We start from the raw sequence: 24,635 nt of genomic DNA, 5'->3' as shown, positions 1-24,635 counted from the left end.
TCTTCATCCAGAAGAGCTGTCATTTTGATGCAAGTCTGTCTCTTCCATCTAGACTACTACATTGAGACCAATTCAAATTATTTGTTTTATCCATATTGTATGCAAAAGAGGAAGAAGATTTTCAAGTATATTAAAAACTATTAAAAGGACTAATTCTGTCAAAGTACTTACAAACATGAATAAATAAATAGTAAGATGAACAACTAAGTCTCAAATATGACACCCCCTTCAATGAAGTAAAATTACTTCAATTCAATTGGTTTTACTGAGTTAATAAATATGACATTGAAAGCTGCTCAAGCACTAGTTCAATTGGTACGTTGCAAGATACATTAAAAAAGGGGGGAGAGGACTAGCAAAAAAGTGTCATATTGCTCTATTTGTTTCAGCTACCATACATGTAATCCATTTACTTTAGCTTCTCAGCACATTGCTATTCCGCAATTTTCAATGTTTAACAAAAAAATGGATAATCCTCACTTGGTAGTCTGGACTATTCCCCTATGCATACTTAGCTACAGTGTACCAACGGCTGTAGAGTGTGCTTTATTTAAACCTCTTATTTCCCAAATGCATTGAAGTTGCCACTGTACATGTTAAGCAATAAAGAAAAGTTAGTGAAAACCATGCATTTTAAAACAAGTTAATTCTAAGCATTGTTAATAAGATTGTGCCGCAGCGATGGAATATCCTGAACTGCAGGCCAGGTATCCAAATATTTGTTACAAGTTGTTCAAATATCACTTCCAAGTGGTATTTCCTTATTACTGTTGTTTGCACTCAGCAGGTTGGCTGGAATCTTTCTGTATAAGCAGAAAAAGAAAAAAACAGTTAAAAATCAAAAGAAGAAGAAATCAAAATCAGAAGAAAATACTTCAACAAATAAAAGAAACTGGCTACGCAGTTTTGAACTAGCTAGAGATACCATTAGCATGTACAAAAAACCTACACGTAAACTCAAGCTAGATCATAAAGGTCTGAACAGCAGTCACCATATGTATTGCCCCCTGCCCCCAACTGCTTGGTAACCCGCATTTTTCATCTACATTTGCATTCTTCACACTCAATCCAGTACGCCAAGGTTGAAACAAATGAGAAAGGAAACCACCTTCTACTCTCCCAAACCAGGAACTCGGTACAACTTCTAGTTCCTATTTTAACAATAAACTGCCACCTCCTCACTAACTCTGAGGAAGGCAGGGACTACAGGCTGCTTATTCTGCAGCACGTTTGAGTTTTTCCTTAGAAGCCTTGCCCTTTCTGCCAAGGTGATAAAAATGGACTTAATGTGTTGATTTCTCCTAGGTTCTGCATCACCAGCAGGTAACTATTCAACAGTTTAACACTGGGCAAGAAGTCCACATGTTAATCTGAATATGTAAAAGTAGAAACACATTCATTAGGTAGTAAAATGACTTCCCCTTTGGCAAAAGGAAGTGTATTTGGGAAGGAGAACAAGTACTCAAACAGCTAAGAACTTCAGGTTTTACACTGTACTTCTTGCTTTCTTGTTGTATAACAGGATTCTTAGAAAGCAGGAGAATTTATTCAGTGCACTTCCTGTTTGCTTCTCTCTTTACCATTCTTAATATAGTTTGTTATAAACAAATAAATAGCAGCCACAGAAACCTGCTGAATTCTAGGAAAGAAAAATACAGGTATAAAACATGACTCCTTAAATGTCACTGACCATAAAATAAAATGTTACTAAGTAACTATCCTAAAGAGCAGCTTTATGTGTTGTAAAAGAAGCAAACATGCAAGAGTTTTTTATACATTAAGGAGAGCTAAGACAACTTGACCATTCTGCCTGTAGTGGAAGAGCAGGTGCAACTGAGATCCCTTACCGCAAGTTTTCCCCTTGATAATCTGCACTGAACCCAGACTATTTTTCTCTTCCTCACCTAAACTGCTTTAGGGTTATCACAGTCGCTGTAATCCAGTGGGAATGAAAGCCAAATGCTGTCTCTCCTGCACAGATAGGCCAGAGACCTTTCAGACTTCTTCCTTGTGCTTTTCCTCCCTCAGCACATCTGGCTAACTTCAACTATGTACTCTGTCACCTGCCTGTGGTTCCAGATGACAGCGATGTGAACTGATTTTCACTGATCTGGGACTAAACACAGCATTCATTTCCTCTTGAAGAAGAGGGGTATGTTTACACAAAACTAGCATTCTCTCTCTTAAAAAGCAGAAAATCTGCCACTGGTAACGTGTTGTGTACTATTACTGTTCATTTGGAGGCAGGCAAGAAATGGTAGCATTTTTATCAAAAAGCTTTCCAAAAGTATCTGTTTTTTTCTTTGTCTTTGACCGTGGCCACAGAGCAGCGCACAGCCACTACTCCCCCATGCATTCTGAGTAAGAGCCACAATCAGGCAACAAGCCTGCTATTTGGAAAGTACTTCAAAATCTTTCCATCTCCCTCCTTCCTTCCTATTCACCTGTTATATTTACATCAGAAACACTTAGGTTGACCACTGCAACTATTTCAGCTGAATTTTCATGATCAACCAAAATCCTTGTCATAGTTTCTAATAAACTTCATTATCTTTTCTCTACACTTGTCTTTATTTCTGCAAACATTTAAATCATATTATTGCATGTAAATCTTTATCCTGTAAGAACTGAGTCACAGAGATTACAAAGTCCTTCTTAAGGACCTTCCAGTGCTGATTACTGCTCTCAGACAAGAAAAGAAAGACAGTTCAAGGGGTTCTTGAATGTGAGGCAGCTGTCAGAGAATTTTGATAGAAATACTGCTAGTGTATGTATCTTGACCATATATACGAAGTGTTTAAGTAGGCCATAAGTAACAAGGCAGTATTTCAGATCCAGATTCCAACAATCAATTTTTTCCCACCATTTCAATAGCACAGCACTGCTCCTGCTGAGCAAGCCAGAACTTGAGCTCCAAATTGCCTTCAGCTACCCATCAGCTTCACATAAAGCATCCTCACCTCTCAGCCCAATCCTGAGATAACAGCACAGGCAGACGAATCATAGAATGGTTAGAGTTGGAAGGGACTACAATTTTCTTCACATTACAGCTGCCCCACCAGGCACATGCATGTTGAAACTTCTCCTTGGCCTCTAATGGGTCCTGTGAGATCAGGACAAGCCCCCAAGCTGTTGGTGTGATCACAACTGCATCTATGCTCCCTCAGGCAAGGCTATTAAGCTTGAGCCTGCTCTTCTGCTGCCCAGCCTGTTGGCGACATTTGGGCAGTTGACCACTACCAATCCATTTATTAGCTTTAGACAGACCCTGTGCTATTTACTGCCCCATTCTACCAATATTTCCACTCATGCTGTATTTTCCTAATTTAACTTCCCAAGACACCTTAGAATGGTGGCGAGATGCACTGGCCAGGCAATAAAGACCAATCAGAAAGACTAACTGGTAAAGATAAGGAGGAACTGCATCTTATTTTAAAACAAGTTTAGCAGCAAATGCATGTACTGAAGCTCATTACCAGTGCTACAGAGACAATTAAGAATTCTTCTTGTTGTAAAGAGATTCACTATAGCAGTCATGAGCAATTACTTAAGTTCATATGAAAAGCACTAGGACTTTTTAATTTTTACATCTTTAAAGTACTTTATAAATATTTATTTATTTATTCTGTGCAAGGAGTTAAAACTACCCTGGGCCTCTGACCCCAGTTTGAGACACTGCTCCAATGGAGATATACAAGCTAAGTGAGACTCTCACCCATTTTTTCTTGTTTGCTAACAAGCATCAGTATAAGGCTTTTTTACCACTGCCTCTTAATTTATTGCATCAACTGCTCAAAGTTTAAAAAAATACTTTTGCTACAATGGACATGAACATAATTAGCTGACATACAGAGAACTTGTTCAGACATCAGCACTTACATCAGCTGAACTGTGTCAGCTGTTCACACACATAGATGACATGCATCAAATTTAAAGAGGGAATTTCACCTAAATTTGCAGGATCATAGGGCTAAAATGGAGAAGAAAAGCAGGTCTGAAGCAATATTTTTTTCATGTCTTTCCTACACAGCCCACTGTACCTACACATCCAGTTAACGTGGTGTCCTAGAGGATGGGGGCATAAGCCGAAAATATCTATGCCACTTATTTTAGCAATTTAATAATTTCAAATCAGATACTTTTCACATAAAAAGAGCCACTGAATTTCTGTTCATCTTTCACGTTTAAACAGTAATTAAGCGTGTGCCTCCTTACTTTTACAAGTCACTTTTTGGGAAATTCCCATCCACAAAAGCAGCCATGCAGGCACAGGCAGACCATCAAGTATCATCTGACTCCCAGAGACTTTGCTGCCAACAGCAGGATCAATGCAGGCAGTAGGCACTAAAGCCAACATCCTTTCCAGCAGAGGAGGAAGAAAAGCCTTTAAGTATTTCAAATGTCTTGCCATGAAATACGTCCAGTTAAAGGTCCTAAAGCTAAACCTTATCTTTGTTCATTTTTTAATTTATGTCACTGAATAAGAAAAAGCAGAGATATCAAATATACACATGGGAAAGTAAACTCAGAGCTCACTAGAGCTAAGTAAGCAAGTGGTCTGAACTGCCTCCTCCACAACCGGACAGAACACTGCAAAGGTTCTGAAAACTAATTTGCTGCTAACAGGCCCTTCTGCCACTGTTACTCACAAGACAGACTAAGCACCGTGAAGCACGTGCAGTCTCTCCTCAGCAGCTTTTCAGTTCATAATTCAAACCAGCATTCTCTATCACATCATCAGCTACTTCTCAGTTTAAACACAGCATGAGTAATGTGAAATAAAGACAGCTAAAGGAACACGGCATGCAAGTGTATAGAAAAATATACTAGACAAAACAAGCTACATTATCTGTTTTGTAGCATCTTCTGAAGCTACTGCCAGTCTTCCAAAGCCACAAGTGCTTTGTGTAACAGATGACAGTGATATGGCTATAACTGGACAACTCAGATGTACTTAAAACTGACAGCAGTGAGAGGAAGAAAGGAGGAAAAACTAAAGCAGAAAGTGTTGACATTTATGTGGCAAATGTAGTACAACAATAAAGGAGGCAGCAAGATGGAAATGACTGAAGAGGACAAATTGGATTCGAAAGGAAAATAGACCAAAGAACAATTATGTTTTGTGTACATGAAAACTATTCTAAATATAAGAAAAGCAGAGAGAAGGGGAACTGAAAGGCAAAGAAGGGTATGGGACAGGGAGAAAGAGGACAAACATCAGGAAGAATGGAAAACAGGATTAGGGGTATGAGTCTTAAAAGACAAAAAACACAATTCCAAGTTGGCTTGAAAAAAATGAAGCCAGTGGCCAACAGTTTTTAATTTTAAGAAGGGAGGACAGCTGTGCAAAGACTGCAGCTGGATGACACACAGAAGCTGTTGTGACAAATGGATGCTCTACTACTGCAGGTGAATAAACAGCATAAGGAAGTTGAGGCAGGGTGGCTGGCTTCTCAAAGCACATCAGATCAGAAGCAAAACCAAAATAAAGCGCTAAAACACACAATCCCAAAACCACAGCTCAATTTTGAGTTTAACAGAGGCAAAGAAGAGCATTATCTATGCAGATTAGGAATGAGTTGGAAAGATTACAGCTTCTCCTATGTAACCAAAGAAAATGATACAAGTCTAAAATGAAAAAAAAATACTATGGAGCCTGTTGCAGGCATTGCTCTCTCTGAGGCATGAGATGAAAGGTGGAAGACGACAGCATGCAGTAGAAAGAACTTTTGGGCTTTCTTCTTTTAAACAGAGATAGATGAGCAGGAGGGCAATACCTGTTCAAAATCATGCGAGCTCAAGAAAAGGCTTCAAACAGCAACTGACTGCCTTTGCCAGGCAGTACAGATAAAAATGTTGAAAAAGACCTACTTAGTAACCTGGTGACTTATAAAAGTTCAAGAATACCAGAAGAGATATTTAAGAAATAATCTGCAAGCATACTAAAAACAGTGAAGAGATGCAACATCAAATCAGAAATAAGGAAAAAAAATACAGTCTGACAAGCCTCAGTGTCTTTTATCATGTGTATGTAAAATACAGTTTGACTGCTGCAAAGGCAAAGCAGAAGTTGTGCCAGGAAGGCAGAGATCACTTTGCAAAATCTATGTTAATTATATTATTTAAAGGCATTCTGGTCAATACACATTTCTTTTTTTTTTTACTAATAAAGCCTTAACTTTGAAGTCACTATTTGCTCCCCCCCATTTCTTTTCCTCATAAAAGGAAAAAAAAATAAGAACCAACAGAAAACCCTAGAAAACAATCCACATTGCACGGCTACAAATGGGATTCTTGGGAGTTAGGTATGAATGGAATTCCACCTTACCTAGAAATGTATGAATGATAAACAGACTTAAATTACACCTAAATGGGAAAAAATTGAAAGGAACTGTCAGCATGAATGAAAAGTGAAATGTACAAAATAATACAGGAGGCAACAACCATAACCTTTCAAGATACCTTAAGCCTTTTTTCTACAGAATACCAAATCCTTTAAAAAGATCTTTGATACTTGGCACAACTAAACTCGTCTCAGAACTAACATTTTGTTTCTCACCTGTCCCATCACAGGTATACCACTGCATTTTGATTCTGCAGAGCACAGCAAGAATACTCACTTCTGCCACTCTAATCCTGTTTTGATCAGTCTTTTCATAAGAGAGACTTTCTTTAGTATACAGTATTTCTCATTAAAGAAACATAAGCTCAGTAATGGATATGCTGACAAAAAGCATTTACTAGTGGTATGATGGATATAAAACTATGTCAGAAGAGTGACATTAAGCTGCTGTTAAGACTTTGATCCAAACACCATGCAGTTTTGCATGCCTTTAGCTTTTTCATCTGTGCCTTTACAAAAAAAAAAGCTGATGTTTCAAGACCTAAATGAATGCAACCCAGCTTCACCAATGTAAGAATTAACTTTACCGTGACTGAAGAATTGAAGAATACCTATCAGAAGGAGCACTAATGCTTAAAGCTGAATTTTAAATTAAGTCTCAAGAGTCTGAAATTCAAACCTGAGGACTACCTTTTTTTTGCTTTCTAGCTGAGTGGACATGTGGAGTCTAACCTGCAGCCATCAGAACCACCAAAAAGAAAATAAACGAACAGGTTAATTGAGATCTGTCAGACTAATTCTAAGTTGAAGTTCAGCCACAGACTTCAAATATGACCCTTCTAAAGGAAAAAATACACATTATTTTATGTAGATAGTGTTACAGAGTAAAGGCACACAGTTCAGAAATCATCTTTTTCTTGGTGCGGGTTGGAAGACAAAACTCACATTTTCTCAATTTACAGAAACCAGCTTCTAAGAGCAATATGAGTGCTAAAGAAGATGAAAACATTGTAGTCAGAAGCTAGGATAGTTTTTGGTTTTTTAGTAATTTATTAATCTTTCGACAAACTATTGCAACCTTAGTTACATTGCTCATGATTACTGACTGCGTTATGACTAAACACAAAAATTCTTACCTTAGGATCACACTCTGCATCTTCCTCTTCTTCTCCCTCCTCTTCCCCCTCCAACTCCTATGACAAAATAGAGAGAAACTAACAGAAATTAAAACAGGTTAAAAGTGCAACTTTTTGTAATGGAGAAAAATAAACAAAGTAGCAAATTATATTACCACTATTCTAGAGTGTTTTAGATGTCAACATTAAAACTACTTGGGCTGACTTAAAAGAATTCAGCACCTTCAAAATGCTAAAGCAAAGTCTTTAAAAGAAAATTTAAAACAGAGATTCAAAAGATTCAGTACAGCTTAAGGCAATTTTCCTACATAAGCTGCTTCAACCTCCCAGCATTTTTTTTAACTTCTACCTGATGTATTATTTGGAATTTTACAGTTCTGGTAATAAGTATATATGCCTAATTTTGTTATTTGTTTAGACCTCCTTCCAGAGTCTGTGTTTATCTGGATTACTGTGGACAGGCTATGTATTCTTGCACAGGATTTTGCAGTATTCTTGCACACTGTTGTACACATGCCTACATCCAAGTAGTAATATCTGCAACTGGAGAGAGATTAAAAATACACACACACTTCTGTCATGACCCAGTTTAAAAAAATAATAATAAAAATGTTTAGTCACTCAGCAGCTTAAGCCCAGAAGTCTGTATTGCAGCTTGCAAAGAGAAAAAAAGAGACTGCACGCTGAAGACTGCCAGCTCACATGAGACCACCAGCTCGGTAACTTCTGATGTACTCTACTATGGGGAACTTGATGACAGTCAGGTATGTACCTTTAACCAATGAACAAGAACACCACAGTAAAACAAGTAAAAAAATATAACTACCTGTAAAGGATATTAGTTCATTTAAGTGCGGTGTCATTTAGTGGTTTTGTGCAAACCCTTTCACAGTATGTTTGTATCCATATAACACTACTGTAAACAGGCCAGAGCTATCAGTACACTAGAAATTCCAGCCTAAATTAAGCCTTTCTCCTGAGCAGTTGGACACTTTTCCTTTTTCACTTAACATTTAGCAAGGCCCAGTCTTCAAGCTTATGACAACTAAAAGCTGACAGCTGAATTCCACTGCTGCCTAAGTAACATATTTAAAAATAAGACTGAAGGTTCTTATCATGTAGCATGCAAGAAAAAAAGCTCATCTTTCTATTTTGACTCATGTCAGACAGCAGGTTTCAAAAATACTAGAAAAAATGGATAAATGTTCTAGCAGAAAGTACTTTTGTGAAAAGGAAAAACAGACAGATTTTTTTTTTAAGTCAGACATGCTGAAGTCTTTTGGAAAAAGTCTTCATAAATGCTCGTGTGTATGATGATTTTCTGCTCCATATAGGACTATTTCTGGAACTGGAACACAGCAGGTAATTAGTTATCTATAAAAGATACAGTATGCATCTCACCTCCTCTTCACCTTCTTCACCTTCTTCAAACTGAAAAACAAACCCAAGTTTTTATTAGCTCTGCTAATATTTGCATAAAGTCTTCTGTACAGCAGCACATTCAAACACAGTAACTGCAACTAAAGCCCTTCCAGAAACAAAGATTAACAACTCATAGCAAGTTGAATTATTCTTTCCTATTCCTCAGTATCAGGAATCTCTTCAGAGTTTTTTGTTATTCTCATGTAATTGATACTACAAGCTAGTCTAATCAGAAAAGGAGAAGAATGTTTCTATCTATACGGTGACTAATAAACAAAATGCTGATAGCATACATACGTTGTCATCATCCTCTATTGCTTCACCAGTGAAATAAAGCACAGCACGAGGGACTATCCTTTCACGGAAGAAGTGTCCAATTTCAAAATCTGCTGCTAAAGTAAACTCCGAATCTTCATCCTGTAAAGCAAGTCAGTGTGATTTTTTTACTAAAAATGTTATGTGCTCAGAGGAGCAAGCAAAAGTATTTCAAAGTCACACGTTTGAGAAACATCGCACTGTCATCAACATCAACCTGCAGGTCACAAGTACTTTCAGTATACTTAACTTTGTAACAATAAAATAAATACTCCAAGGATAAATCCAGATTTATTTTTGAAGTTTCCCACTTCGTACATACGGGCTACTGGCCTGTTGAAACACCTTCTATTAAAAAGGCTCGTATAGATTTTGCCGGTTCTGACACCTGATGTTACAGAATTGTTCAGAATGCTTCAGACTGATTTTTTTTTTTTTAAAAAAGAAATACTAACCACGCAGCAGTGCCGAGTAGCTAGAGAAAATAATGACCTTTTCCCAACAGTGATCATTACAGATGTATTGAATCAGCAAGACATGTAACAGCAAAATGTCAATGGATTATTTGGACAAGTCAACATTATCTTTCATTTGATCAAGATGAAACTCAACTTTGGCAAAAGTAAAAATAGCAATAAAAATACAAAGTACATAAAAGAACCTAAATAGTCACTATAGAGACGTTTAGCAAAGATATGTCAAAGAGCAATTGTGCCATTTCAGAGATGTAAACTTACCAATGACTCTCCATCACCAGATACTGCAAAAAGAAAAAAACCAGTACATTTAAGGCAAGTTTGTATAGTCTAGCCCACTTCAATATTCCAGGTGACAAAACACACCTATGAAGACCTTCCACTAGCAAACAATGAAGTTATAGTCTTCAGAAGCTAGTTACGAAACTTTTAAAGACAATTCAGATTAATCCTAAATTAAACCCACAGAAATTGCATTTGCAAGAATTTTATGAGCTGCAGTAAGAGCATCAAAGATGCCATTTTGATGTCAAAGATTTTTGCACAGGAAACTCTCTCCCTACAAAGATGGGCTCAGAAGGCATGCAGATCACATTTCTGCTCTCAGAGAGTAACACATTTTGTTTCCACATTAACGATGTGTTTACAGTAACTATTTTGCTAGAACACTTCGAAACCTTTGCTCTCCTCACACACAGACACTACCAAGTAGATTAACACTTTGTCATGAATTTGCAAAGCACTGTTGAGAAGAGGGCTGGTACTGTAACAAGTAAGAAACAGGGTGGATTTTCTTTGTTTAAAAAAACGCAAGAAACAACAACCAATATTAACAGATCTCCCTCCTCTACTCAGGTCCTTGGTACTGTAAAAGTGATTATTAGGCTCAGTCTGTTCTCAAGTAGAAAATGCAAGTACCAACTGCCAGCAGATGTGTTCTCATTCTTATACAGCAACTTCCACACTATGTCTTTTAAGTATTTTTAAAAAAACAATACAAAGCCATCATGAGGCAAACAAATCTCCATCCCTTCCTGTAAGCAGCAACTACTTGTAAAGAAAAAAAAACAACCACCAAAACCGTTGTTTAAGCTAGAGGACATTTCTGTACCAACCAAACCCCAGCTCTGAAATACTTGTCACTTGTTTCTTATCCCTGTGTACACAGGGATTTGCAGTGGTATTTAGAAGGGATATGCAGTTCATAATAGCCCATGACTTCATCAAGAACTAATGTCCCATTTTGCTCAGCACACTTCTGAGGCTCACAAAGGAAACGGATTCTTCCATCCACATTTGGGGGGTCAGGGGGGGAAGGGGAAAAAAGGAAAGGAGAGTACAATGGAAGATGTATCAAGAAGAAAAAAATGCTTCTGGAATCCATCTGAATTGTTTTAAATATGTGAGTACACATCTAACAGAGAACCAGGAAAATTAGGGAGGTACGTACGTAGCATTAGGGATGCCTAATTAATCACAGAGGAAACCACAGGAAGTTCCGTCACTTAACACAAAGGTTTAAATGAAACCAACATGCTGTAACTTGACCAACACCGGAAGATATTTTTTTCACATGTTAAAAACATCAAATTGATGCATGGAGCCATCCTGTGGTGAAACAAGTCAACTTCTTCATTCTACATGAGACTCTTTCCATACTATGAATCCTGTTACACAGTACACTTAATGGCAAGTCTCTACAGAACTGTCAGAACAAACTGATCTGTTTGGATGGGCTGCAGCTTGCAATATTCCTCTAGTAAGAAAAATGTATACTATAAATAGTTTGTACGTTTAAGCGGTATAAATACAAATACATATAAATAAAACACAACATATTTTAAGAATCCTAAATTCTTTCTTTCCAAGCTTACCCTTTATCGGGCTGAAGAAGTTAAAAAAAGAATCATTAGGTACTTGTTTAGTAATTGTCCGAACTGTGCCTCGACCCTTGTGCTTCTGTTTCTTCTTGATTGTTTTAACTGTAACATTTTTTCCTTTCTTCCAGTCAATAGTACACCTACAGACAACACGTGGGAAAACTTGTTTTAACACATCAGTAAAATTAAGGAACTGAGCATCAGAGCAACAACCATCAAGACAAAAACAGCTTGCTGTTCTCCAAAGCCAGTTTTATTCACACTGGCAACTTAATCTACTTGACGATGCCGAGCAGATGCATCAGTGCTAAAGACTGTGTATATGTTGGACATACCAAATACTTCCCTAAAAATTGAGATAAAAAGCTCAACAGTTTGTCCTTCAAAGTGATCATTGCCCCCACCCATATTTTAATACCCCTTTGCACCAAATTCTAGAGTTCTGTAACCAAGGACATGATTAAGCTATTAAAAAAAAAATCTCAACAGTTGAAAATTAAGTCCTTCAACAACTAGACCAGTAGAAAACAATACACTATGTCCTTTCACTGGATACCAAGGTAGTGTCCAGTTACTCTAAAAATAAACACACAAAGAGTGGCCAGAGAGAGGCACATCTGAGCTCTCCAAAGAACAGTGCTGAGACTGACTGGGCAGTCAAGCACAGCAAGCTAGAGAGAGCTTACTTTTCAGTTCCTTTCTGCTACTGTGCAAACAGACAATTTTATCTGAATTCAGTGTCTCTCTCCATCCACCAAAACTGCACACAGCACAGAACAAGTGGTAAAAACAGCTAGTTTTTCCTCTTCTAATGGAAATAATGGTGCCTCAAAATATCTTCTCCTACAGATAAACGGTCAAAGTCAACAGTTTTATAAGTGAACCTGTACAAAGTGTCACAGAAAAGTGACAGTATATTCCAGTATCCATAATCTTTATCAGGAAACATGAACTGAAATCAAAGTTTTGACACACCAGCAATTTTAGAAAGGGATTCCTCCTCTGTAAGACTTAAACAGAAATGTTTTGCTGATATTAACTAAAGTTTTCTTCAAAATAGACTACCCTTTTACTTAGGCACAACTTTCACCAAAGAAACAAGCAGACTTTTTGCCTGAATGCGGGTGAATACTCAATTCAAAAGCCAACGTGTAGCACTAAAAGCCAAAAGCTTCTGAGGTTGTCAAGGTGCCTTCAAGAAAGCAAGTATTTGGTATTTCTTAAACATTAGTTTAAAAAACCAAAACCAACCAAAACCACACAACGAAAAAGCCTTCTCAACAAAACCTCAAACTTTGTCTTTGAATGTGGGTGGCGGGGGAGAAAACCAACAGAAAAAACACTAAGAAACTAAGAAAAATAAGGGTACAACAAGGTGCTCTGCTGTGGCACTGAACATTAGTTATAACAGTGATCGCTGACAGGGAGAGAATGGGTTAGGTTAGACAGGAAAATCTTCTACCCGAAGAAGAAGTCTAACACGGAGTCCAACTCACTAGACTTCCAGAACAGAGATGAGATATTCACCATCCCACAGTTTCTGAACACATTTTGCCAAAACAACCGCTGCATTCTGAGTTCATCTGGCAGTAACACTGCCACAACTGCCAGAACCAGGCTGCAAGGCCAGTATAGTCCAGCCTCGAAACAAACGGCAAGAACATACAGATCACCAATTCCTGCCAAATAAAAATTGCTGAAAAGATGAGCAAGAGTCCAAGAGAACCTAAGGCTACTTATCAGACTGAGGATGGGAGTCTATGAAATGTAACGACTAAAATGAATTTACCCAATTATCTGGAAGTAAAAGGCTTGTTATCTCATTAATAATCTATTACATTTCAAAGTTGTAAGATTTAAAATGCACACTATGTTAAACTGTACCTGTATCTATGTATCTGCTACTCCTGGATGCTGAAGCTAAGATCATCACCCCTACAAACATTCCCAGTTTTTAAGTCAGCAAAACTTTATTTTATCATCATTTATCATTGTCACGGTAAGATAAAACAGCATCTGAAAAATACTATTACTTCAGAAGGGGTTTTTTTGAATGTCAAGTTTTCCTTACCCCTCACAATCAACTATTTCAGGTCCTTCAAAGGAAAAGGGATCTGTCTTGTCTGGCTCCGACTTCATCTTGTATGTTTTCGTCAGGACTGAATTAGAAAAGTAGTCATTGGGCCCAAAGTAGAACTCTAATGAGAAAGACTGGAAGAAAGTTCCATTATAGTTTTATGATACCACTAATTTTTATCTTTGAAATAATGCATCAGTAGAACGACCAATAATTGAGCTCTGAATACAGGAAAAAAAAAATAAATGATGGCAAACATATCTTTCAAACTACAGCAGAAGCAGGAAATGAAGAATGTCAACCAATTCTGAACGCTCAAGCAGCTGGAACAACACTGGTTCCTATGAACACTGAAATTATAATCAGGTCATCTACTACATTTCATTGACTTTTGCATACAGAACTGCTGTCTTAAAAGTAACCACACAAATAACTACTTTGTTTAATTTTCTGTGGAAGCCGTCACCATCCCTGTTCTAACAGGACACAGCCTGAAGGAGGTGTTTCTGCTTTCACTTGAGCTCACCTCTCCTGCGGCACCTGAAAACTGTTTGCAGAAATTCATTTTCTTGTATGGAGATCAAAAGTCTCCCGTTATAGAAAACCGCAGCATACACAATACATCAATTTTCAAGTCTGTAAAGCTTTCAAAAACCAAGTGCACAATTATATTGCAACGTTACTTTGCACTCGGGATCAAGTACAAACTATTTATCTGTAAAGCTTTCAAAAACCAAGTGCACAATGTTATATTGCAACGTTACTTTGCGCTCGGGATCAAGTACAAACTATTTAAAAGTAAAACAAAATTCAAACGTTATTTGGATGTCTTTGCTTTTGATATCAGCTTAGCTCTGTAGTATGTATTTCTAAATTTACCCTATAGTATGAGATGTTCTCATGAAGTTCAAAAAAGAGGTCTTCCTTATTTTAAGCGATTTAAGTTATACCCAGAGGCAGCATCCAGGTCCGAGTGTGCTAAGCTAAGGGCTCTGATGTCCAAATACATATATATGCTATGTAAGTAGAAATTATAATTTATACAAACAGATGTACCTTTATTTATCTGATCATAGATAAATAAAAGCAGATAGTAAGGGAATAACTTACGCTTCATGCAGATAAAAGTTTATATATACAGGCTATAGCAAACAACTTTGCAAGCACCGTTGCTGTAGCCAGGTAAACCTACTTTTGGAGGACAGTAGCTACAGTTAATTACTTTGGGTCAATGGTAAATCAGAAAATACTACTGTGTATTTCTTTTAGTAGCAAAACCTCATCCCCAGCAGAATTAGTCTATTACACACAGGTTATGTCAGCCCTTTACAATAAGAAGCTATCACTGCTGCAGCAATTTTCAATAGCCAGAGAATTTCACACAAGACAATCACACATAACTGGACAACAGCTTTCACTCAAGTAATCAGGAATGCATCCTTTTGTCTCCAAATACAGAAGGGACATGGAATTTGTCAGCCTTCCATTAGCGGATTTAGTGTAGCACTGGAATGGAACCTATTCACAGAAATATGCTGTCAAGAGGTTACGAACAGTGCGAGACAAGATAAAAGTCACTGATGTTTTAAGAGCAGTTCTTCAACTTAAGGTACTGTAAAACAAAGCTGAATGAGAACTCAAAAATGCTGTAGGCAAAAACCAAATCAACCACGCGTCACTGAACAGATATGCTTCAAGACAAAAAAAACCCACCAACTTGCTTAAAAGAATTAGTTTTCTTCATAAAATTTATATCCTCTTTGAGCCCGAGCTACATTTAGGAAATTAATTCCCAATTTTTCTTTATTCATAATACTTCCCTTGCCTATTGTCAGCTCAATTTTTTTGGTACTAACAGAAGAGCAAACGAGGACTGAAAACTTTGCTTCAGCTGTTCATAACCTATAAAAGGTCCTTTGAGAGAGTCCTTCCATTTTTCTGTCATGAATCTTCAACGAAGCATTTCTTGCATTTTAGACTTTGTGAGAAGACTGCAACTCCATTAGGCAAAACAAAAACCACCAAACATAGGGAAAAAGACAAGGATGAAGTTTAGAAGAAAGGATGTGAAGGCTCAAATCCCATCCTTTTCCCTGGCTACAGTCCTTTTGGACTTCAAGGAATATACATAGTCTGCATGAATTAAATATGCAACAGAACAACTTCTTTTTCACAAACACAGCATCTGTTTCCTTACACTAAACTTCAGCACTAAAACCATTTCTAAAAAAGGCATAGCTGTACTTCAAGAATTACTCATTTGGAACACTTTTAAAAGATTAATATATTTTACTATCCCTTTTCAACAGGCACAGTATCCATCATCATTGTTTTTGATTCAAACTACTTAACATTAATAGTTAATACTAAGTCACGTCTCTTCTTTCGATTAAATGTCCAGTACAGTGAGTAGCACCCAGAATTTTTTCCACGATTCACTTTCAAACCAAAAGCAGCCATGTAATTTTCTTAGTAAGAGTAGCAAAAATTTGGAATTTGAGAGAGAGAAAAAAAGTGAAAACCAGATAGAATTGAGCCAGAATTGGAATCCAGAAACTACAGCGATGTCCAGGCTAAGGATGAAAGAGCAAAGTGTCAGGAAAGCTGAAGATAAATCTTTAGAAGGCAAAATATGAAGATAGTAGCCTAGAGAGAAACTCCCACATACGCTCCAGCTTAAGAGAAAGGGATGAAAATTTTGAAATGCTCTTCACTTCATTACCACAAACTTCACAAAAAACAGAGAAAACTCACCATAGGCTGTCCAGGTTCAGAAAACTTAACTTTAATATCCTGCAGATGTTTCAAGATTGGTTCATCATATTCCTTAAAGAAAAAAATCCTTTTGAGCAGGCAATATTCAGAAGAGCAAAATTTTAGCCTAGCTTGCTTGTTCAACCTGTTCTTAAGAAACTTTGTAATTATTCAACAATTTCAGTTAAAGCTCAGATTTGGATCCAAATTTCTTAACCATAGCTGCAAAAGCCACATGCCAGATTCCTAATAGGCCTTGTCTTCAGTAAATACAGCTGCTGCCATGCTAGGCTGCATGAACATTACTGAAAATCACTTAATTCAGGATTATCTATTGCTGCTGAGATGGACAGAAAGACAGGTTTCAGAGAATTCTTCCTTAACAGCATTAATAGCAATTAAGACAACCAAGGGCAAAACTACAGAAGCTATTGAACACAATTTCAACCAGTCCTCAGGTATGCTTATAATATCCTCGCAAAACCAATCCTTTATGGACTAAATTAACAGAACTACAGGGGAACAGCTGTTGTGAGGAGTACGCAAACTTGCATTTCAGTATCTACAGAAGTTGTTACAAGGTCATTTCTTAAACAATCCACATAGTGTTCAGCACTTTGGGTCAGCTGTTCTGCTTGTCCATCACTGGCCTTTCAAGCATCTTCAGGGATAATATCAGCGATTCTGAAGACACAAATTTGGTCTCGCACACATTCCACAAATATTCACTGTGGACTGGAAAAAGTAGCAACCCACCTAACACAAGACAGAAATTATTATTTTTCCAGAGGAGAAACTTACTTGTACTAATTCACTTAGCATATCTACGTTTCTAAAGATAGTGAACCAGAAGTCTGGAATTCCTTTGACATTTGTCTCTTCTGCTTCTGCTTTTTCTTCTATTACCACAACATTTTTCAGGTCTCCCTGTGAAACAAATACAGAAACATTTAAAAAATGAAACAAATGACTTTTTAATATATTTAATCAGTAGCAATAGGCGTACAAAACATTTGCCACCTCTGAAGCTCCGCTTAAAGAACATTTAAAGTTCATACTGTTTTTTCCTCTGTAAATGAAAGTAAGAAACACAAGGCTTATTTACGCAACTAAACATAAGTACATTTAATTCAGATTTACTTCCTACTCATTTGGAATTCTTCTGTACAAAGATTAAATAGATCCAGTGACAGTTTCACTTACTTGACAAATAGAAATAAAATACATTTTTATCTTTCTACAAACAGAAAAAATAAATAGAATTCTACTTTTCTATTAGTCTTATTCCTGTAGTTTCCTGTCATTTACAGTGTTTTGTGTAAAAATTTAAAATCTAACTTTGTCCTCTGAAACACTGTTTCAGTTTCTCAATTGATAAAGTTGGTTTTCATAGTTATTATTCATTATTTCATGGTCTTCAATTATTAATCTTTTGTGACACAGTTTTTCCTACACATAACTGATGCAAAATGTTATAAAAAGGAAGAATTACTAAGTCACTTCTTCATCACAAAAAAAACCAAGCCAAAAAAACCAAGCCAAAAAAACCAACCACAGGACATTTGCAGTCTGAATTAGCTGTATCGCACTTTTCCTTTTGCACCACTAGATAGCAGCAAACATACAAGATGTGAATAGCAGCCACTCTTGTTACGACTAGACAAGAACACGAAGCTGCTGTTTACTTGCCATCTAGGCACGTTTCTGATCTTCTAATTGCAAGGAACACGGCCTGTCAATGCTGTATTTATACAAAGCCTAACAAAGCTTTTTTGATTATGCACACGAAGTACTGTGTCATGTTAAATCTCATAAGAGCAGTAAAAATAAAGAGAACAATTCACTTTGTACACAGAACAGTGTCCAAAGGAAACTGAAAGAAGATGGGCTACGGGGAAAAAAAAACCTGCAAAGAAAACCCGACGGAATGGCAAACACAGCATTGTAAGTAGGTCGCATCTCTGGGAAAAAGTAGTAAGCCAGGAGTACTCATCTCCAAAAATGACGACAGAAATAGAAGGCAGCCTACAGATCACGTTTATCCCTCCTAAATCTAGGTAGCTCCGACTCAATACGCAAGTAATAACCCACTAGCCAGTACATATTTTATTAGGTAAATTTCATTTTATGACCAGGTGACATCTCTGTATCTAATCTGTATTTCTGAAAACAAAAGGTAATCATGTCCCCCATAATAAAGGGGACAGGCAGACAAACAGCCAGCCTTCTATTATCTTGGGGGTATCATGTAGCACTGGAATGGAACCCATTATCAGAAGGATACTGTTAACAGGTTACGAACAGTGCAAACAAAGGCAACTTTTCATTTCATTCAAGTTACAAACCTGAAAAAAGGCTAAACAAAAAGGCTTTCACTGGACATAGCAGTATATTCATCACAACAGCACATAATTACTCATAAAACCTTTCTTTCCAAAAGATGAGGCTGTCAATGGGAAACACTGCACAGGAATTAATTCTGAAAATGTGATATATCTGTAGTTCATTACCCAGCTTGTACTCACAGCTAGTTTTTCTTCTTCCTCATTTTCACTGTGCCATTCTGATTCTGCATCTGTGGGTTCAGCTTCTCCATTAATAAACTCTCTTCTCTGTTAGAAAAATCAAGAATGTAATTGAAGATGTAAAATTACATACATGCAAACAGAAAGGGACAGACTCGGCTAGGAGACAAAGGTTATATACATAGTCTTCCTACCTTATCAAACAGGGGCTGATAGAGTGCTGCATATTTTCTCTCTAAATCATGTACTTCTTCATAGAATTTAGCTTCTATATGGGCACATTTCACCTGGAGCTGTTTCAAGGCATCAATTCTTCTTTTCACTGCTTTTGGTAAACTAAAAAGCAAAACAATTCTTTTAAGGTTAAAAGTCAGCTGCCTCAGCACTATTTAACATATCACTGTGAACTAGGCTCCTTATAACTAAATGCAGTTTTTAACTAAAAAGCTTATGTCAAACATATATCTTCAAAACTTATTTCAAAAAGCTGAAAGAATCCTCTCCTACCCAAGTTGCTTTCAAAGGTGTTACCTTCTGCTCCATTCCCTGGGGCCACTACCCTCCCCATGTAGTTCAGACATCTGAAATTAATACCTTTATTTACACCTAAACTTTGAGACTAGAGCTGTGTTGATCCATTCATGAAAAAATAAGAACTGTGCATTCTACAGGGAAAGTTTTGATTCATGGGTTATACTCAGAGAAGTACACACAGCTCATCTGTATTTTAAGTTATTAAGCACTACTATATAGTCAGGTAAAAATAACTTCTTATAGCATTTATAATTTTTTTTTAAAAGAGGTCTACCAGCTATTCCCAGCCAAGAAATAAAAGCACAAATATCTACTAAAGGCAAAATTTTAAAGTTTAAGTCTACTTTACAGTTAATATAAATCTAAGGATTTACAAGACCTGAACTTTCCACTAAATCCTGGACAGCAATCTTACAGTAGTCATTGACCAATGTACCACACACCCTGACAGAATAAAGGTCTCAGAAGGAAACAAAGGGCAAGTGAGGAGAGTTATTTCTAACCAAAATAATAGGAGTCAAGAAAAACACTGAACTGCAGAGTTTTGCTTGCAATATTGTTTAAGTAAACTGAAACTTGACTCCTCCTTCCAGAAGTAATCCACTATGAATGATGGTTTAAGTAAACCATTGTTCTTAGTGAATCATTTGTTGTAATTTCCTACCTTAATCATACAGTAACATTCTATTATGCTTCCAGTCCTTCAAGAATTTTATTATACCCTGTACCTACGTTTCAATGTAACTTGAAGGAGTTAGCGATGTGCTGTCAAGACGTTCCTGAAGGGCTGCCAGGACCTGCGGATTCTGCATCACCTGGTCTGCCAGCTTTTCTATAAAGAAAGAAACCCATTTTTAAAACAAATCTGAATATATTTATAGTGCTTTTGTCATATTGTGTATCATACTGTGTCTTAGAGCAGTGACAGTAAAAATAGTATTTCACAGACCTCAAATAGCACTACTACACTACAGTTAACTAATAACTCAAGCAAAATTAATTTTGGATCAGATTTCAGAAAAATGAAACTAGATAATGATAGAAAATGCACCTTTCTCTTTGCAAATATATCACATCTTTGCTTTTAGAAGCACTGATGATATCAATTACAATCTGTAAGACTCCTCAGTCATCACTGCAGTACACAGTGCACAGAAGTTGCACAAGTCCAGTCTACCTGACGCTGTCGCCCATGACATCCTGGTCACAAAACTGGAGAAACACGGTTCTGACGGACAGACCACTCGCTGGATAAGGAACTGGCTGGATGGTCACACTCAAGAGAGTTGCGATCAATAGCTCAATGTCCAAATGGAGAGCAGTGACGAGTGGTGTTCCTCAGGGACTGGTACTGGGACCAGTGCTGTTTAACATCTTTGTCAGCGACATGGACAGCGGGATCAAGTGCACCCTCAGCACGTTTGTAGATGACACCAAGCTGGGTGTTGCAGTTGACACCCTGGAAAGAAGGGATGCCATCCAGAGGGACCTGGACTGGCTGGAGAAGTGGGCCCATGCCAACCTCATGAAGTCCAACAAGGCCAAGTGCAAGTTCCCAAGCACAAATACAGGCTGGGCAGAGAATGGCTTGAGAGCAGTCCTGAAGAGAAGGACTTGGGGGTCCTGGTTGATGAAAAACTAAACATGAGCCGACAATGTGTGCCTGAAGCACAGAAGGCCGACTGCATCCTGGGCTGCATCAAAAGAAGTGTGGCCAGCAGGCTGAAGAAGATGATTCTGCCCTCTTGTGAGACCCCACCTGGAGTACTGCATCCAGTTCTGGAGGCCCCAACACAAAAAAGACATCAAGTTGCTGGAGCAGGTCCAGAGGAAGGCCACGAAGATGATGAGAGGGCTCAAGCACCTCCCCAGTGGGGACAGGCAGAGAGAGTTGGGGTTGTTTGGCCTGGAGAAGAGAAGGCTTCAGGAAGACCTTATTGCAGCCTTCCAATTCCTGAAGGGGTCCTACAGGAAAGCTGGGGAGGGAGTTTCTACAATAGGACAAAGGGTGATGGCTTTAAACTGGAAGAGGGTAGATTTAGACTAGATACTGGAAAGAAATTCTTTACTGTGAGGGTGAACAGGCTGCCCAGGGACGTTGTGGATGCCCCCTCCCTGGAAGTGTTCAAGGCCAGGTTGAACAAGGTTTGGAGCAACCTGGTCTGGTGGGAGGCGTCTCTGTCTATGGCAGGGGGTGGACTGGATGAGCTTTAAGGTCCCTTCCAACCCAAACCATTCTATGATTCTGTAAGACTATTTTTTACAGGACATCAGAACTAAAATGCTTCTGGGTTAGGAGAGAAAAATCCTTACTAATAACCACAGAGGTGGTCATAGCAGAAAGACATTTTCTTTCCAAATCTTTCCATTCTCTCACTACTCTTCTCTCCAGACATTTAAAACAAACAAAACAATCTCCCTCCCCAAAAAACAACAATTAATTACATAGCACACTAACATAAAGCTTTTATACTGGTGGTTTTGTGTGTTGTTTTTTATTGGGTTTTGTTATTTGTTTGAGGGGGGTTAGTTGTTTTTTCTTAATTCAACTTGACTGTAAGAATTATTCAATGGTGTCAGTCTATATGTGATTCCCAATTGTTGGTCACAAAGGCTTTCTAAAAACTTTTTTTAAAAAGTGAGACCTAAAGAACATTCAGTGACCACATACATGAAGCATATTTCATTTTAACTTACAAATTTGAGCATTTAATTTAATAACAATGGAACTGCAGCTTTTCTGCATGCAGCAGTATTACTTTGAAGAGCATTATTCAGTAGTTATCTATAAACCTTCCACGTGAAGAATAAAAGCCTCAGGAGAACATACTATAAAGATGTCATTTCCTACAAACAAGACAGTTAAGAACTAGCATACATAGAGGACAGCCCATTTAATACTTATGCTAATAAAGATTACATGTTGTTAAAAGCTTATTGCAGGTGTCTAGCGTGTTACTTCATGCAATAGTAAAGCATCCGAATCACAACAGATGCAAAAATATTTGCACTGTTACAGAAACACAGCATTTACTTTGCTTTTGGCTGCAATAAACGTGGACATCATCAATAAATGCACTGTTAGTCTAGAAGCCATTGCTTTGCTTTCAACAGTGAACACATCTGCAGTTTTGACTGTAAATGTTTTGGAACTGTAGATAAAGAAGCTTCAATACACAAGGCAATAGGCTTAGTCCACCTTTGTAATGTTATCTACTACTATGTATTTCTCACCTTTTTTGTCGCTTGCATTTTTAGCGGCCTCCACAGAATCTGAAGCAGTATCTTCAGTTTTGCTAAGAGAATTAAAAATGTAACATATTAAAATGGCATCATTTATAAAAACGTTAACATTTAAGAACAAAAGTATTCTGAATTTTCAGTGTTTACTACAGGACAAGTTTTATAAAGAAGTATGCCACTAAAAAACACGTATTTGTTTCTTCAAGCTTCTCAAAACTTAAAAGTAAAAATCTGGATATGAAACTAGCTCTCCTAAGATGAACAGGATGCAAAGAAAAGGAGAAACAAACAAAAAAACTCCAAAACCAAACAAAACCAGTGACAGATAATTTCATCTCACTAAGTGAATGGATAGCCTTTCATCTGTGCTGGGTCACTCTGGAGAGGAAAACATTATTAAGTGAAAAATACAAGACACCCTTTTAGTGTAAGTGATGATGAAAAACATGAGAAAGCATACAGGTAAGAAATGAAGACAAACGAGATCAAAGCTCTTTCTTTCGTATTTCAGTATCACGTTGTTTTGATTTTCATTTGCTTCTACTCTAAAAATGAGACCTCCTTGCCCTCTCCATCTCCCTCCCGCACTGTCTGCCACCACATTTCCTGTGCTGGAGAAAGAGGGCCCAGAATGAGTCAACAGGCAGCAAGCATTCCCTGTGCTCCCCACCATTTTATAGGTCACAAAATACAGACTGGGTATTGCTGAAATTAACCCTAACTCAGATACAAAAGGAGAAAAGATATCACGTATGCAAACGGGCATTATTAGTTACTGGATAGACTAGTTCATCCAGCTTACTCTGGTGCACTGCAAGCCTTCAAAGACCAGTATCATGTATTTACACCAGTTTGATACTGTTATTTGTTCAAAAAATGCTATAAAAACTAGAAAATAAAACAATGCTTTTTGCATTCTCAAATCATACAGATCAGAGAATCACTGAACATCAGTGATCTCTTCAAGTCTTTAGAGCATTTAAATATGAACACTGAAAACTGAATCAAGACAACTCAAACTATGCTAATCCAAGAGCAGAGTAACTGTATCCAGTACACTACAATCTCAGTTTCTCCTGTACCGAATGAGCATTTTGGCCTTGCTGTAAGGAAACACAGTCAAGAGGAAATATTACCACTTTACTCTTATCGAAGTTTGGTAATCCATTCCTCATAGGTAAAAGAGCACTCTCCCACAAGAGACCAGTCTTCAAGAAAACAGTCCAACATACCTGTTATCTGCCATCTGTGTGCCTGTATCCACCTGCAATTGAAACAGTGTTTAAAAATACTTTAATGGTAATTTGTTTACCTCAACAGAAAATGAAAACAGAACAGGTCACTGTTTAAAACCTCAATATAAATTAACAGCTGCAGCGTTTGCTAAGAAATTCAGCACGCATTATCTCTTGCGGTGAACTGAAGAGCTCCCATAATACCCAATCCAAACTGGAACTTGCTCATAGTCTTTAAACAGTTAGGTGCTTTCATTTAACCCTTTTAACCTTTTTTTTTTCTGTTAAGTATTCCAGATGGTAATCCATTTCTACCAGATCGTTGTCTTCAGTTTGAAGACAAGTGTGACAGTTTCGTAGACTAGCTCTGCATTCTATTAGGAAAAAACGTCAAGACAAAAAGGAAGATATAAATATATTCTTTTTTCATTCTGTGACTGTATTAAAGTAAATAATGAATTATTAGTCTCTGCACATTACTACACTTGATCCGTAAACAATGAAAGTTCAAACAAATTACAACTTCAGAGTAACTTTTTCTTATGTCACCTGAGCAGAAAAATATGCCTCACTTGTCTGTCTACCCAGGGCTACTTTTGTGAATAACTGCTTCTGCTACACTACACTGAATGACAACCTAAAACTGCTGCTGGATAAAGAGAAGCAAAGCACCAAAGAAAAGAAAATTATTTACC

The 24,635-nt window shown here is 37.4% G+C and overlaps 1 protein-coding gene across 1 annotated transcript; it reads right to left on the bottom strand.

The window, feature by feature from the left end:
* Positions 1 to 506: 506 nt before the first annotated feature.
* NAP1L4 (nucleosome assembly protein 1-like 4) lies at positions 507 to 23,951 on the bottom strand. Its single transcript, XM_010189603.1, has 14 exons — positions 23,938 to 23,951; positions 22,697 to 22,758; positions 20,195 to 20,294; positions 19,123 to 19,264; positions 18,929 to 19,015; positions 17,205 to 17,330; positions 16,404 to 16,475; positions 13,644 to 13,783; positions 11,567 to 11,712; positions 9,954 to 9,976; positions 9,199 to 9,318; positions 8,881 to 8,910; positions 7,480 to 7,536; positions 507 to 803 (listed from the first exon to the last, which is right to left on the bottom strand). Exons 1-14 carry the CDS (start codon positions 23,949 to 23,951, stop codon positions 765 to 767), a joined length of 1,158 nt encoding a protein of 385 aa, XP_010187905.1. The 3' UTR covers positions 507 to 764.
* Between the last annotated feature and the right edge of the window lie 684 nt (positions 23,952 to 24,635).

This window comes from Mesitornis unicolor, unplaced genomic scaffold, assembly GCF_000695765.1.
Source record: "Mesitornis unicolor isolate BGI_N332 unplaced genomic scaffold, ASM69576v1 scaffold18478, whole genome shotgun sequence".
NCBI lineage: Eukaryota > Metazoa > Chordata > Aves > Mesitornithiformes > Mesitornithidae > Mesitornis > Mesitornis unicolor.
Note: the sequence above shows the minus strand (reverse complement) of the source record. Positions and strands in the feature narration are given on the sequence as shown.